Source organism: Sebastes umbrosus, chromosome 5 (assembly GCF_015220745.1).
Source record: "Sebastes umbrosus isolate fSebUmb1 chromosome 5, fSebUmb1.pri, whole genome shotgun sequence".
Classification (NCBI taxonomy): domain Eukaryota; kingdom Metazoa; phylum Chordata; class Actinopteri; order Perciformes; family Sebastidae; genus Sebastes; species Sebastes umbrosus.
The window spans coordinates 15909440-15922643 of NC_051273.1; the positions used below are offsets into that span (position 1 = coordinate 15909440).

At 43.1% G+C, this 13204-nt stretch overlaps 1 protein-coding gene across 1 annotated transcript in view; it reads left to right on the top strand.

Moving 5' to 3' along the window:
* Positions 1–7600, top strand: part of acbd6 (acyl-CoA binding domain containing 6) — a 38988-nt gene extending 31388 nt beyond the window's left edge. The window contains exons 7-8 of the mRNA XM_037770386.1: positions 3670–3700; positions 6712–7600. Of these exons, the coding sequence (XP_037626314.1) occupies positions 3670–3700; positions 6712–6866 (186 nt within the window). The 3' untranslated portion in view covers positions 6867–7600. The remainder of the gene's footprint in view (positions 1–3669; positions 3701–6711) is intronic.
* Positions 7601–13204: the final 5604 nt, after the last annotated feature.

A 13204-nucleotide genomic window follows, 5' to 3' on the forward strand; every position in this document is an offset into this window, starting at 1 on the left:
TGCTTGTGAATTATTAACCATTCATTCATACTTTTGTGTATGTGTGTGTGTGTGTGCTTGTTGAACTGCAGATTAGCGCTCGCCGCAGATTAGGGCTTAAACCCCTTACACTTTAATTATAACTGTATGTATTTATGGGCATCAAGGTCTTTCACTTGGCCCCCGGCTGTAAACATCTGTCACTGCCCCATTGTGCCCAGTCTTTTGTGTGTGTTTGTGTGTCTGTGAAAATTAGTTAAGTATGTTTTTCCCTCCATATGGCAGAGCATGCCCGTTTTATTTTTACAGAAAATGCCCAGACAGTAAAGTTTTACCCTTCACGCAACTAGGGGTGTAAGAAAATGTTGATACACACGAGTATCGCAATATTATGTTGTGCGATATTGTATCGATTCTCCAAAACGCTTTATCGATTTTTTTATTAACCTCTTAAAAATCTGACGGCATCATATGAAACTAGAAAACCTAAGGAATCCATTGATACTGTCATACTAGCTTGTCGAGAAGGAGGTTAAATAATGCTCCAAAGTTACGCTAAATTTTGGCGAGGAAAAACTGACATGGCCATTTTCAAAGGGGTCCCTTGACCTCTGAAATGAATGAAAATGGGTTCTATGGGTACCCACGAGTCTCCCCTTTACTGACATGCCCACTTTATGATAATCACATGCAGTTTGGGGGTAAAACCATGTAGTTTTTTTGCATGCAGTGGTGGTTTCTGGTGTGTTCTTTATACTATGACAGTTTTCCTAAAATTAAACTTGAAAAAATGCAATATATTGCCTTACTTACAATATCGCATGATACATGTCATATCGCCAGATTCTTGCCAATACACAGCCCTACACGCAACTCTATATAAATTTGTCAATTCAGTTTCTCTCTCTCTCCCCCTCTACATCATCGTGAGAGACAGACATAATGTCCTCAATACATCACAGGTTGCGATTTGACTCGCAGACAGACAGCATTGTTGTCTTGGGTTAACTACGGCACGCTTTCCACGCTGGTGGCGATTTGCATCTGTGCTCTGTGATCCACCCAGAGGGAATAGAAAGCTCTAATCCAATCAGCAGGTCCCTGAAGTGCTGCCCCGGAGAGAGAGACACACACAACAATAGGATCACTCTGCACCGGGCCCAGCTAGAGAGGGAAGACAGGAACAGGACGAAGAAGGAAAGGAAAAGGATAAAGATTGAAGAGGAGACTGAATGGGAAAGAGAGAGAAAGGTGGATGTGGTAATGAAAGGAGAGAGAAGAGGAAAGAGAGGAGTGACGGTGGGCGAGGTAATGAAAGAAAAGGAGACGAGGGAGGTGTGGTTTGGAGGAAGGGAGGTCAGAAGAAGAAGAAGAGGAGGAAGAATTGGAAGAGAGTAGCAGAAGGACACAGAAGTAACCAAAAACAGGAAGGTGCACGAGAGGATCTGCTGTTGGAAGGGCAAAGGTGGAGAGACTAATGAATAATTTCGCCATAACAGTTTTAGTAATTTGGAGGTATTTCCACTGCGGTGACATTTTACGGTAAAGAAGGAAATGTCACTGCGCCTGCTGGCTTTTAATCTGTCTCTGAGCGTTGGAGACCAGCTTTGTGCGTGGCTCAACGACTGCTCTTGTTCTGGGACTGGAGGCAACAGTTTGACCATTTATCATCATTATGAGGTGCAAAGGCAGGCTGGAACAGTGATTAAGAACTGAATCTCCTGTTGATGATGCCTGTCATATATTGTGTCTTATTTTACCTGCACACACACACACATTTCCTCATCCCTGTCCCCAATCCACAGTACGAACAAGAATTATATCTCTACCATTGACCCCTTGCCCCCAAGTATCATTTTTACCGCACCCCCACAAATCCACATGCACACACAATCACACACACACATGCACGCAAGAGACTGATTTTCTGGTCACCCTCTGACACTCCTGAGCTGTTGTGTGTCAGGGTCACATAGCCTCCATGGTTAATTAATTTAAAAGATTAAGCTGTAAATATTCAATGTATTTCTTATTGTTAACAAATCACACGAAAAGACCAAAACCAACAATGACTACTACTAACAACTTATTCCTCTGTGCCATAGACCTCCATTGTTGTCATCAAAAACACATAAATAAGCCACATTCTGTATACCATCCTGCTGCTGTAAATACTCATTAATCCGCAGCTGAAAATAGTCCCTAAAAACGACAGTGCCCAGCTGTTTTAGGAAATGACTGAGCCTTTTTTTAAGATATACTGTAGGTATTCAGCGGGGCTGAGTGCCACAGACAGTATAGGGAAGTCAGAAAGTCAGATGGACTAATGCTGCATTCATGTCATATTGTTCAGAGGCTGAGCATCATTACAAACAGCTGCATGGAAAAAAACTGCTCACAACCGAGTTAGATATCTCCCAATTGATGTCTAAGGTCCAATTTTAACACTAATAGAATCAATTCAGTTCATTGAAATGAAGCTACACTGTTTGTATCTGCTTTCACTTGTTAACAAACCACTACAGATTCGTAACACAATAACAGTGTGTCTATTTAATAATGCATGAACACTACCCAAGCAACAGGATGATGGGAGGTTTTCCTGTTCCTCCCATTCTGCCCAAACTAAATACAGCATATTGCATTGTTGTTTGGTGACAATTAGAAAAATATGGAATCACCAGCCTTAGGACCCTATTTAAACCATCTATGGCGCAGGTGCATTTAAGGCGTGTCCAACTCCTCTTTTGCTAGTTAAACGGCACATAATCTAGGCTCAAAGTAAGGTGCGAATGGGTTGTATTAAGTCTCTTGACTAATCATAGGTGTGTTTTGGATGTAACATGAATTAAAGGTGCAATTGCACCTGGCACATTGCTATTTAAATGGCAGATTCAACAAATTGGAGAAGCGAGTGGTTTTCTGCTGAGGAAACGGACCTGCTTGTGCGCGAAGTGAAAGCGCACGAGCAGATGTGAACCTGCCCATGTAGGCACATCTTACTATTTGAATAATGCGGCCTTTTAAATAACAGGAAGATACGGCGCCAGACTTTAGACCAGGTTTTTGTTGGTCAATGGTGCAATCGCTTTCTGCTGCCTCAAGATAGCAATGTGCCAACAATGCAATTGCAGCAATTGCTACTTACACAACGTGGGCGTCGGGCATGAAAATGACAAATGCGTCGGTCTAAAACTAGCAATGATTGTTGCGCTGTGCGAGTGAGTGTAAGATAGAGCCCTTAATCTTAAAGACTGTCTAAGACCTTCCATCTAGTTTCAGTTCTGACTACAACATGTGTCGGGGAGCCGTTGACATGAGGTTGAGATGCAGAGTTGGGACCAACACTGGTCTGGGGTTTTGGAGCATAGATACGTACTGCTGGAGGCCCCTCCACTGTAATATGTTGAGTTTCAGTAGCTTATTGGTGCAGGTTGATGAGAGCTGCAAGTTGAAAGATTTGATTTGCAGGTCATGTGTTTCTCAAATCAATATCTAATCAATGTCTCATAATTCGCCTTTTGTACAATGAAAACGTGGCACCTTTTGTCCACAGCCAACCAGTAGGAGGTGATTGGTATTTTAGTAGCTGAAAGTTTTCCTGTTGACTCTTGGGGAGTTTGAGCAAAGTAATTTCTCTCATATATATTTTGTTATATGATATTATTAAGACTTGTTTTTGTCTTACAGGATAATGAAGGACAGACAGCGCTACATTATGGTAAGAAGGCCCCTCTTATTAATCTCTACAGTCCAAAATGTTGTATACTCACTTTAAATTTATTTTCTTTTTCTGCTATAAAGCTTTTTGTAAGTGTATTTATGTCTGTTTTGCAAATGGTAAATATCTCATTTTGGAACTTCACATCTATCGTACACTGACATCATTATGTTTTGTGTGTGTGCACGCAGCTCTTTATATACAGCAGCTTGTTTTTCGCTCTTTGCCAACATTTGTCATCTTTCCCTCCTCTTCCTCCCACGCTCTCTCCTCCATTCCTCATCTTTATTTTCTACAGTTGTTTTTCACCCAGTTTCTCTTATTCTGTGGGTGCATGTGTGTGTGTGCGTCCTTTGGTATGCATGTGTGGATTCCTGTCTGGTTTTGTTCTGCGTGTGTGTGTGTGTGTGTGTAATAATCAGCAGGCCTCCCAGAGGAAATCAGCACCGGTCCTTAGACTCCCCTGACCCTCTCATGCCCCAACTCACATGTCCCTGAGGGGCGTTTCCCCCGTCCTCTGAGTGTGTGTGTGTGTGTGTGTGTGTGTGTGGCTGCACCATCTGTCCCCCGGCTCGGTGGCGTTGGCAAGTTGCATCACCCACCGGCGATCTGCACACACAAACACACTCAGCAGAGGAAGCCCCGAGGATGAGGCATAAAAAGATGACTAATAAACATAAGCGATGAACTCCGAGAGACAAATAGCAGAGAATGAAAATTCATTCCCACCTCTCTTTGCACAGGGCCACAGTGGCTGGCAAGTGATTAATTGAGGGTTTACTGCTCACCATAAATTGTTCTCCTCCTCTACGGCTCCCCCGGGGGCTGGCCACTTTTTACAGCTCAAGGCCCAGGCGAGACACCCGCCACGCGCACACACACACACACACACACACACACACACACACACACACACACACACACCGCTGGCTAAATAAAATACTGTTTAGAGCAACAAGAGGAGGACTGCAAGCGTGGCTGGAAAAATAAGCCAAGCTTTGTTAGTCTAAAAGATAAGTGGTTGTTGTAGTGTTTGATACACACACACACCTCGTGCTATTCATAGAGCACACACACACTTGCTTACACATTCCGATGTATCATCATATCTCATGCACACACACTCCCGCCAGCCACCCCTGGGCTGGAGGTTAAAAGGCCTGGCTGTCAATCACTGTGGCTGCTGACATCAGCGATCATGGCGTAGCACAGAGTCCGCTCTTTAAGAGGAGCGAGCGATTGACACCGACAGAGAAGAGCACTCTGAACAAGAGAGGAAGAGAGAGAGGATGAGGGGGGGGCGAGGGTGCCAGAGGGGCGAGAGGTGCATCGGGAAAGCAGGAACCTGCTAACTGGGTTAAGAAAGTGCAAGCCTCCCCCGCTTCCTCCCCCTCATACAGGGAGAGAGAAGACCCTTTTAGTGGGGCACAAATTGCCAATGGGGCAGAAATGAAGTGTTTGAGAGAACCACAGGTCCAGGCCGGTGTCAGTGCCGGGCCTGCAGATGGGCTTTTCATTAACTGCAGCACTGTACATACTGTGCTGGACTACATTACATAGAAGAAAAGGAATGAGGCAAATTTACTCAAACCTGGTTCACATCATCATAACAGCCTGAAATGAGCTGCAGTGATCCATCAAATTCCCAATTATGACATTTATCCAGGTAAGAATAAATGATAGTCACAGTGTAACAACACTCCTCTGCTGATTACAACTCCATTGTTCACTCGTACTCAACAGCTGTACTATCGTTCAACATACCTTTGTGTGAATAAACGGTAGAATGTATTGGAGCGGCGACATGGAGCCGGCTTTTACGGGCCCACCGAACTTTTACCCACAGTAACACTGTGCTTCACTCCACCCACACTACGTTCCGATCCGACCCGACCTGCCAACAGGTGCCTCTTATCACCTAAACACTGCCAGTGTCCTGCATCACAGGTCCGGCCGGACCAACCACCACCCAACGTCAGTTCCACCTAGCTACACCAACATCTAGACCAGGGGTCTGCAACCTGCAGCTCCGGAGCCACATGTGGCTCTTCAGCCCCTCTCGAGTGGCTCCCTGTGGATTTATAAAAATGGAAATGAAAAACTGTTTTTTTGTTTACATTTTCATTTTTATTTATCATTGTTGTAGGTCTATGGTACGACGGTACGACGGAGTTTTAGGGCCACATTGAGGAAAAAATAAATCTGAGATTTAGAGAATTAAGTCATAATATTACGAGAATAAAGTCACAAGATTATGAAAAAAAAAGTTGTAATATTATGAGAATAAAGTCAATATTATAAAGTAGTAATTTTATGAGTTATTATCTTTTTTTCTCGTAAAGTTATGACTTTATTCTCGTAATATTACGACTTCTTTTCTCGTAAAGTTATGACTTCATTCTTGTTATTACGACTTTTTCCCCCTCAATGTGGCCCTAATACTCCGTCGTACATTTGCACTTTGGCCCTCACTGCATTAGACTTATATACTATATACTTAGACTATAAACTGTGTTACCTTCATCACACTGATCAAATGTTTTGCGGATCCACATATAGTGGGACACGTGGTCACCCTACTAACATCAGCATGCTAACATGCTCACAATGACAATGTTAAAGTGCAGCTGAGGTTGACAGGAATGTCATTAGTTTTGCAGGATTTGGTCATAAACCAAATTACTGGACAAAGTACTTTTGACCTGATGGTGCTAGATAAGAAGTCAGAAGCTCACCAAAGGATTCATCCTCCATCCTACCAGGATTCATCCTCTGGGAACCAAATTTCATGGCAATCCATCAAAGTGATGGACCGACCAGCAGGCCAACATAGCCATCCATACAGCCGTACAGCTGCTACATGTAGCATGGCTAAAAAGCTAAATGCTTTGCAGAAAGTTTGCATAAATATTTGCTTTTTTTGTCCTCTACTTATTTTTTTTTCTCTTCTTAACTGTTTTCTCCTCCTTATACTGTAACTCCTTCATTATTATCCTCTCTTCTTTTCGTAGCATCGGCGTGCGAGTTCGCCGACATCGTGGAGCTCCTGCTGAACGCTGGAGCCGACCCGTCCATCAAAGACCTGGAGGGCTCTCTCCCCGAGGAGGTCACTGAATCCAGCGCCATCTCCTCTCTCCTGCGTCAATACACGGCTCCGAAAGGCTAGATGGCCCAGCCGCCACCACCCCGGTCCCAGCCCCCTGTCCTCGTCTCATCCCCGCTCCACTCGTTCTCCCGTCCTCCTCATCATCATCCCTGAAGAGACTGTATTCATCCCCAACAATTAGTCGACTCAGATTGCAACAGTTTTATTTGATTATATTTTCAAATACTTGAGGTGAGTTTGGTTTTGTTAACTACAGGGTGTAAACTTTAGCCCTTCCATTTGATGAGACACATGAAATTGAAGCACACCACATTTATTTTCATTCATCTAAATACTGTTTATTGACTTTATATGCCCAGTAGGGTTGGGTGATATGGCGGTTACTGTGAATACTGGTGGGGATTTTGCTATACTGAGTTAGTTCTACCTTGAATATCTCTTGCTGTATTCGACCAATGTTGCAGATCAATGAGCAGAACAGCTTATTGGCAATATTGGAATGACAGGATTTGTGCATCATTGTGATGAAATATCTGAATTTGTCAGGTATTTAAATCACTGGACGAACCAAAAAACAGACATTCCCATCCACTTATTTTATCTGTAAACGGAAAATTCATACTGTGATAAAATATTTTATACATATCACCCACTCCTACTGCCCAGGTCTGACAATCAGCCAGGCCTTTTAGTCTGGGTCAGCCCTCTCTGACCATCTGTTCACGGTTCAGTTGTTACGTTCAAGGAATGCTTTAATCATTTGTCAATCATTACATTAAAGTCTTCAACAAATACTGACTTGTTCTCTGCTCATTAGATCAGATAATGGTGTGGTATATGCTCTATTGTATTCTAACATTCATAATACAAACACACACTGCAAGCATACAGTGTATACTGCTGCCCTTGTATGAGTAAAACCTAATCTCACATCCCACCTTAGTGAGCACCACATGGAACCTAAAGCAAACATTATCCATACAGATTAAACTAACTGAGCCAAGTTAGCATTGATGTACCTTTTTAGAGCAAATGTAGTTTTGAAACACAGATACTTTATGATAAGCTTTATCAGAATAAACATTTGTGTTAGAGTTTAAATGCTTTACAAAATATGTAAGTTGCGTAAAGCATCCTCCACAAAGCAAAGAAAGAAATTCAGAAAATGGAGGAAAACTTTGGGGGATCAGACAAAAGATACCCAGGACCAATACCTGCCTTAAAGACAGCAAGATCAAAAGTCCAGAGAGAGAAAATAAACGGGAAAAATATATAATTGCATCACAACAATTAAAACAGGAACTCTGCTGAGACCAATGATGCCTCCCACAAGAGTCTACGACAAACAGTTCATGAGATTGGCCATGGTACGTGAATCCATTTAGAAGTTATGCGCCTTTTTCATATATAGGCCACTCAAACTGCCATTCCCCCTTTTTGCCAATTGGCATGGCAGACAACTTCACACCCACACACTTGACCTCCACCCTAATTTCAGCCTCCAAGGGTGAAAACTGTGGCCATCAAAGGGTGGGGAAATTTTGTGGACCAACCGACTGACAGAGTGCTATATAGCTGCTGGTCGCAGCTAAAATGTTCAAACATTACCGTGTTCAAAGGCCAACCAAGTGGTATATTACGATACAAACACAAGTCCAGTGAGACCCCAGTTATTTGGCCTGTCTGTAATATAGTGCTGTCAAACTAATGATAACACGTGGCTGGAAATCGTCCTGCTAATTAACTATGTGACACATTAAAACATGATTAAAAACTGCCTAAAATGGAAATACTTGTTTTGCAGTCCTGACACACAGCACACTGTTGTTTTAATCCATAGCTTTAATCCACACTTCGACCCAACTGGCCCATCTTCATCGTCCATCACAGCATACGCACAGCATACTGTTCATTGAACACAGACCTCTACAACCTGCCTCCGTAGTGTTATGTCATATAGGAGAGATCTGGATGTTCTCCAAAAATAACCAACACATGGTCTGAGTCTAAATCTGCTTTACTCGTCCTCAAGCCCCTCTGATCAGCACATTCTCTCCGCCTCAGCTCACACACACACACACGCACACACGCACACACGCACACACGCACACACACACACACACACTCCACCAGATGAGAATACACTAAATCTGGATCCTGGATCTTAACTACAGCTTCACCAAGATGCAAATGCACAGTTAGTACACAACAGCAGGGACAAAGCTTAATCCTTTACACTCTAACACGTACACTCCCTTGCTCCACGCCTGCCCTCATCCCCCCAATGTTTGAACTAACTGTAAATCTGCCTCGACACAAGGCGTTAGATAACCGCCTCAACATGTCTGGATGCAGCCTGTCACTCACTCACAGGTCTATGACAGCAGTAGATGGTCTAACCGGCATTGGTAGTCATCGCCAGGGGCACCACTTCAAATTCAATTCTTGTCCTGACAGCTGTTGTACAGTGGCTTCACCGAATTGAGATGCGAGTGAGCTGTGCTATACATGAGGTGAATTAAAATGTCTCCGCATGATGTCTGTATCTGCATCCTTGTCCTTCCCTCCTTCACAAATCACACGGAAGAAGAAGAGAGCTATTTTTTTTCTGAAAGTATCATCATACACATTTACAAACTCCAGCCACAGAGCCTTCCTCAATGAAATTTTCTGCCTCTCCCGTCATGAATTTTGAGGAGGAACCCTGCATGAGTTGAGAGGAAACCTTTTGAGTATTCAACCTGAGTCTGAGACATGATGCGCTACAATCCCACAAAGAGACGACCAGAGACCATCTTGTTGTTATGAATTCCATCCGCATGCAGCCATTAGGCAGTTGGTGTATCTCTAAAGCCTGTTTGGGGCGCGTTGTTGTCTCCTCGTTGCTTCCTAAACCCCGTTATACTGGCTAGAGGTAAGAGAGGGTGACGGCAGTCGTGCTTCCCCCCCGGCTCGTCTGCAAGACTCTGACACTAAGCCCATTATGCTTCCATTATGGGGCTTCAATTTTCCTCTGAGCTTTTCACTTTTGACACCGCAGCTCCCTCCCTCTCCAAACCGCAGACTCGCCCCCCCCCCACCCCCCCAGGCCCAATATTGTTCAGCCGTTGTGAATATTTATGTATTTTTCGGAGGTGAAAAGTAATAAACTTCATTTTCTCAAGTAGTAAACTTAGATACAGTTTTGAGGTACCGGTACTTTGCTTGAGTGCTTCCATTTTGTGCAACTTTATACTTTTACCATAGATGTATAATGAAACCCGGATACTGTGCCGCCGTTGAGCCTTGCTTTCATTTGTTTTCAGTGGCCACTCACGGTATTGCAGCTAAAAGTCTCCCATTTTCCCCGTAGACCACCATTGTAAAAGAGACGTCTATCAAACTGTTGACAGGACACCTCGAACTGCAAACAAGATCGAGTATGACTCTTTCTATTATGAAGTTTTGATCCATGGAGGTTTTATATTTGTAAAACTTTCCTCAAGCAGAGAAAAGCGATTTTAAAATCGGTGACGTCATCACAATGTGAAGTCTATGGGCCGAGCGTGAGCTCGTGGTCGGGGCCAGCAGGAGAAATACTACTGCTCATATTCAGTGGGTTGCATAACCCGAAAATAAACCTGGAAGCTAGAAAACTTTGGGTCATGTCTAGAAGAAAACCCACAAAGTTGTGAAAACTTGCAAAAACGTGGAAAAGCTTGCAAGTCTCACTGCCCGACGACCAATCCTAACGTTAACCATTCGTGGTCAATGCCGAACCTTAACCATCTTGCGAGAGTTTCCCAAATTGTGGGTTACCTTCTAGACCACATCCATGTTCTAGGCACAACCACTTTTTTGGCGTATGTGCCAGGTGACCAATTCCCATTGGAATGAATAGGCATCATCTTGGGGTCCGGTATCCAGTTCTTATAAATACATCCATTACTTTTTTCTACATTATATTTTGGAAGGAAATAAGGCTTATTATTCCCCAACAACTCTTTATCCCTAAGATGCATCCCCATGTTGAATAGTAGGCATATTGCTCTTGTATATATTAAATTAATTATCTAATTAGGAGATGATAACTGGACATGTTTCGTCACTTACTGTCTATAAGTAGGGCCACATTTAGCTGTATTTATGATCAAAACTTAGCAAGTTACACATTTCAGTTCACATAAAAAAATAGAAGAGCAGGGAATGAGTGTGTTTACATGTGCATGAGTATCCTGGTTATGATCAGGTTTTTGGAGTATCCCTGTATATTTTGTGCATGCGAACATCGTATCCTTGTTTCAGAATCCTTGCTAAACTCTTATCACAGTTTTGAGAAGCTTGAATATGCTAGCTGGAGTATATACAGTGGCACGTAGACACCTTGTCCAGGTTTCTGATCCTTCTCTGCCAAGTTACGTCGTAGTAAGTCAGTAAAAGAAGAAATATGACGGTAAATGATGTAATGTAATGATGATCAACAAGCTGAAGTAAAGGGAAAGGCTGACCTCAGTAATGCAATGCAGATCATAAATTGTGTTGTCACTCTTGTTTTCCATTACCAGTGATCAGATGCAGGCTCTAAATACAAAAGAGTTCAGACAGCCGGACGCCAAAACGCGTTCAACTGTTGAGGTAACTCAGTCAGTGAAGAAACGAGTGGCTGAGATGTTGAGAAATCTGATGAGAAACCTGGTTACTGTCAGAATAATGAGTTCAAGGATATTACTACTAATTCAGAGTATTTTGTTCTGTTATTGAAAGCTGTGTTTTGTTGTCCGGAACCTGCGATGTATTTGCGGATGTGTGTGTGCACCTCTTAAACAATTCCTCCTGAGGGACTCCTCCATCTCTCCTCCTCATCACTCTCATCACTCTCCTTTTCATCTTTCTCTCACCGTCATTCTGCATACTGGCTCTCTCTTATCTTTTACCTCTCTACTCCTTTCTCCCTCCTGTAAAAGCAATACCATGTCGTTGCTTTGGCCAGCTCTTAATGCAACCCTTTACCCCCCTTTTCTCTTTACGCTGCACCCTGAGCAGCTTGGGTGGGAACCCAACAGTAAGCAGAAATCCCTCTGCTGCTGAAACACTTCCCACTAATATCAGAGGCCCATTCACTGGTGGCCAGGACTGTGTGTATGTGTGTGTGTGTGTGTGTGTGTGTCAGCTCTAAAGCTTTATGTGTAGTTTATGGTGATGAACAAGCGTTTCTGCCATCCACCAACACTGAGGACCGGAGCTTTCAGACTTCAGATAAGCCGACAAACAGTAAAGACTCTTTTTACAGCATCTGTGTCACACATACAGACATGAAAACCACTAGAGGCCGAGGCCTTCAATACAGCACATATATTATCATCACTCCAGTATTTATCATGGTTTCCTCAGGGTCGGGAACCCTCCTCCTTTGGTTACGTGTCATCTATCCGATATGTGCAGCAGGATAATTATTGAGTGGAAAAAGGCCCAGTTTCACATTAAAACAGCATTGAGCTCACAACCTTGAGGGTGTCATTGAGAGGCCTCTGTTTGACTCCAGCGTCTCTTTAAGACTCACTCCGTCATCCTGCAGATCATTGTTCACCGCGGGCCCGATGGAGTCGTTTGGGGAGAAAAATGCCCTGTCTTGATGCTGCGAGATTGACTCTCGGGCCAAAACAAATCCTCTCTATTTTGCATGTTAATTTATTCCCTTTCTGCTTCAGACGGAAAAAAAAACTGTTTCCTTCAGGAAGTTTGTAATAAAAGCCTTGCGATCGATGATAATGGCATTTGTGCTTGTGTTTGTCATCTTCGCAAAAGCAACAGTGGTGGAGTTCCCACAGATTTATTTGTATACTAGTGCTGTAAGTGGCGTGTAAATTATCCTAACTGTCTGTGTGGCTTTTTATCTTTGTAAGGCCGTACTATTAGAGCCTATCCATTAATGCCCGTAGCCCAGCCAATCAATGCTTAAATAAAAATCAGCTCAATTTGTAGCGTTTTATGCAAACGTGCAAACTCCGACCAGGCTGACTCTTTGCTTTTTGTTTTTATAATGTAACAGGAATAGCTAAAACACAAAGGAATCGATAACACTTAAGTTTGGGTTAGGTTGGCCTGCTCTCAGACAAGTGCTGCACATTGCTGCATACAAATGAGTTTCATACAGATGTACACTGTGGTGTAATTTCATTATAATTCTATACATAGTTAGCCAACACCATAGTTACAGGGAATAAATCCGCTGTAACCTGAGAGGTTTTAGCGATGCAGCGAGAACAATAGCAAAGGCCGAGCAGCCACACACACAGTTTATGGTCAGGGCCATAACTAATAATGAGGTCATGTCCTCCGTATTGTTTCAGGAAATTTTAATAACACGTTTTTCAGTTGTTATTATCAGGGTATTTGATGCCTTTATTAGAAAGCAAACA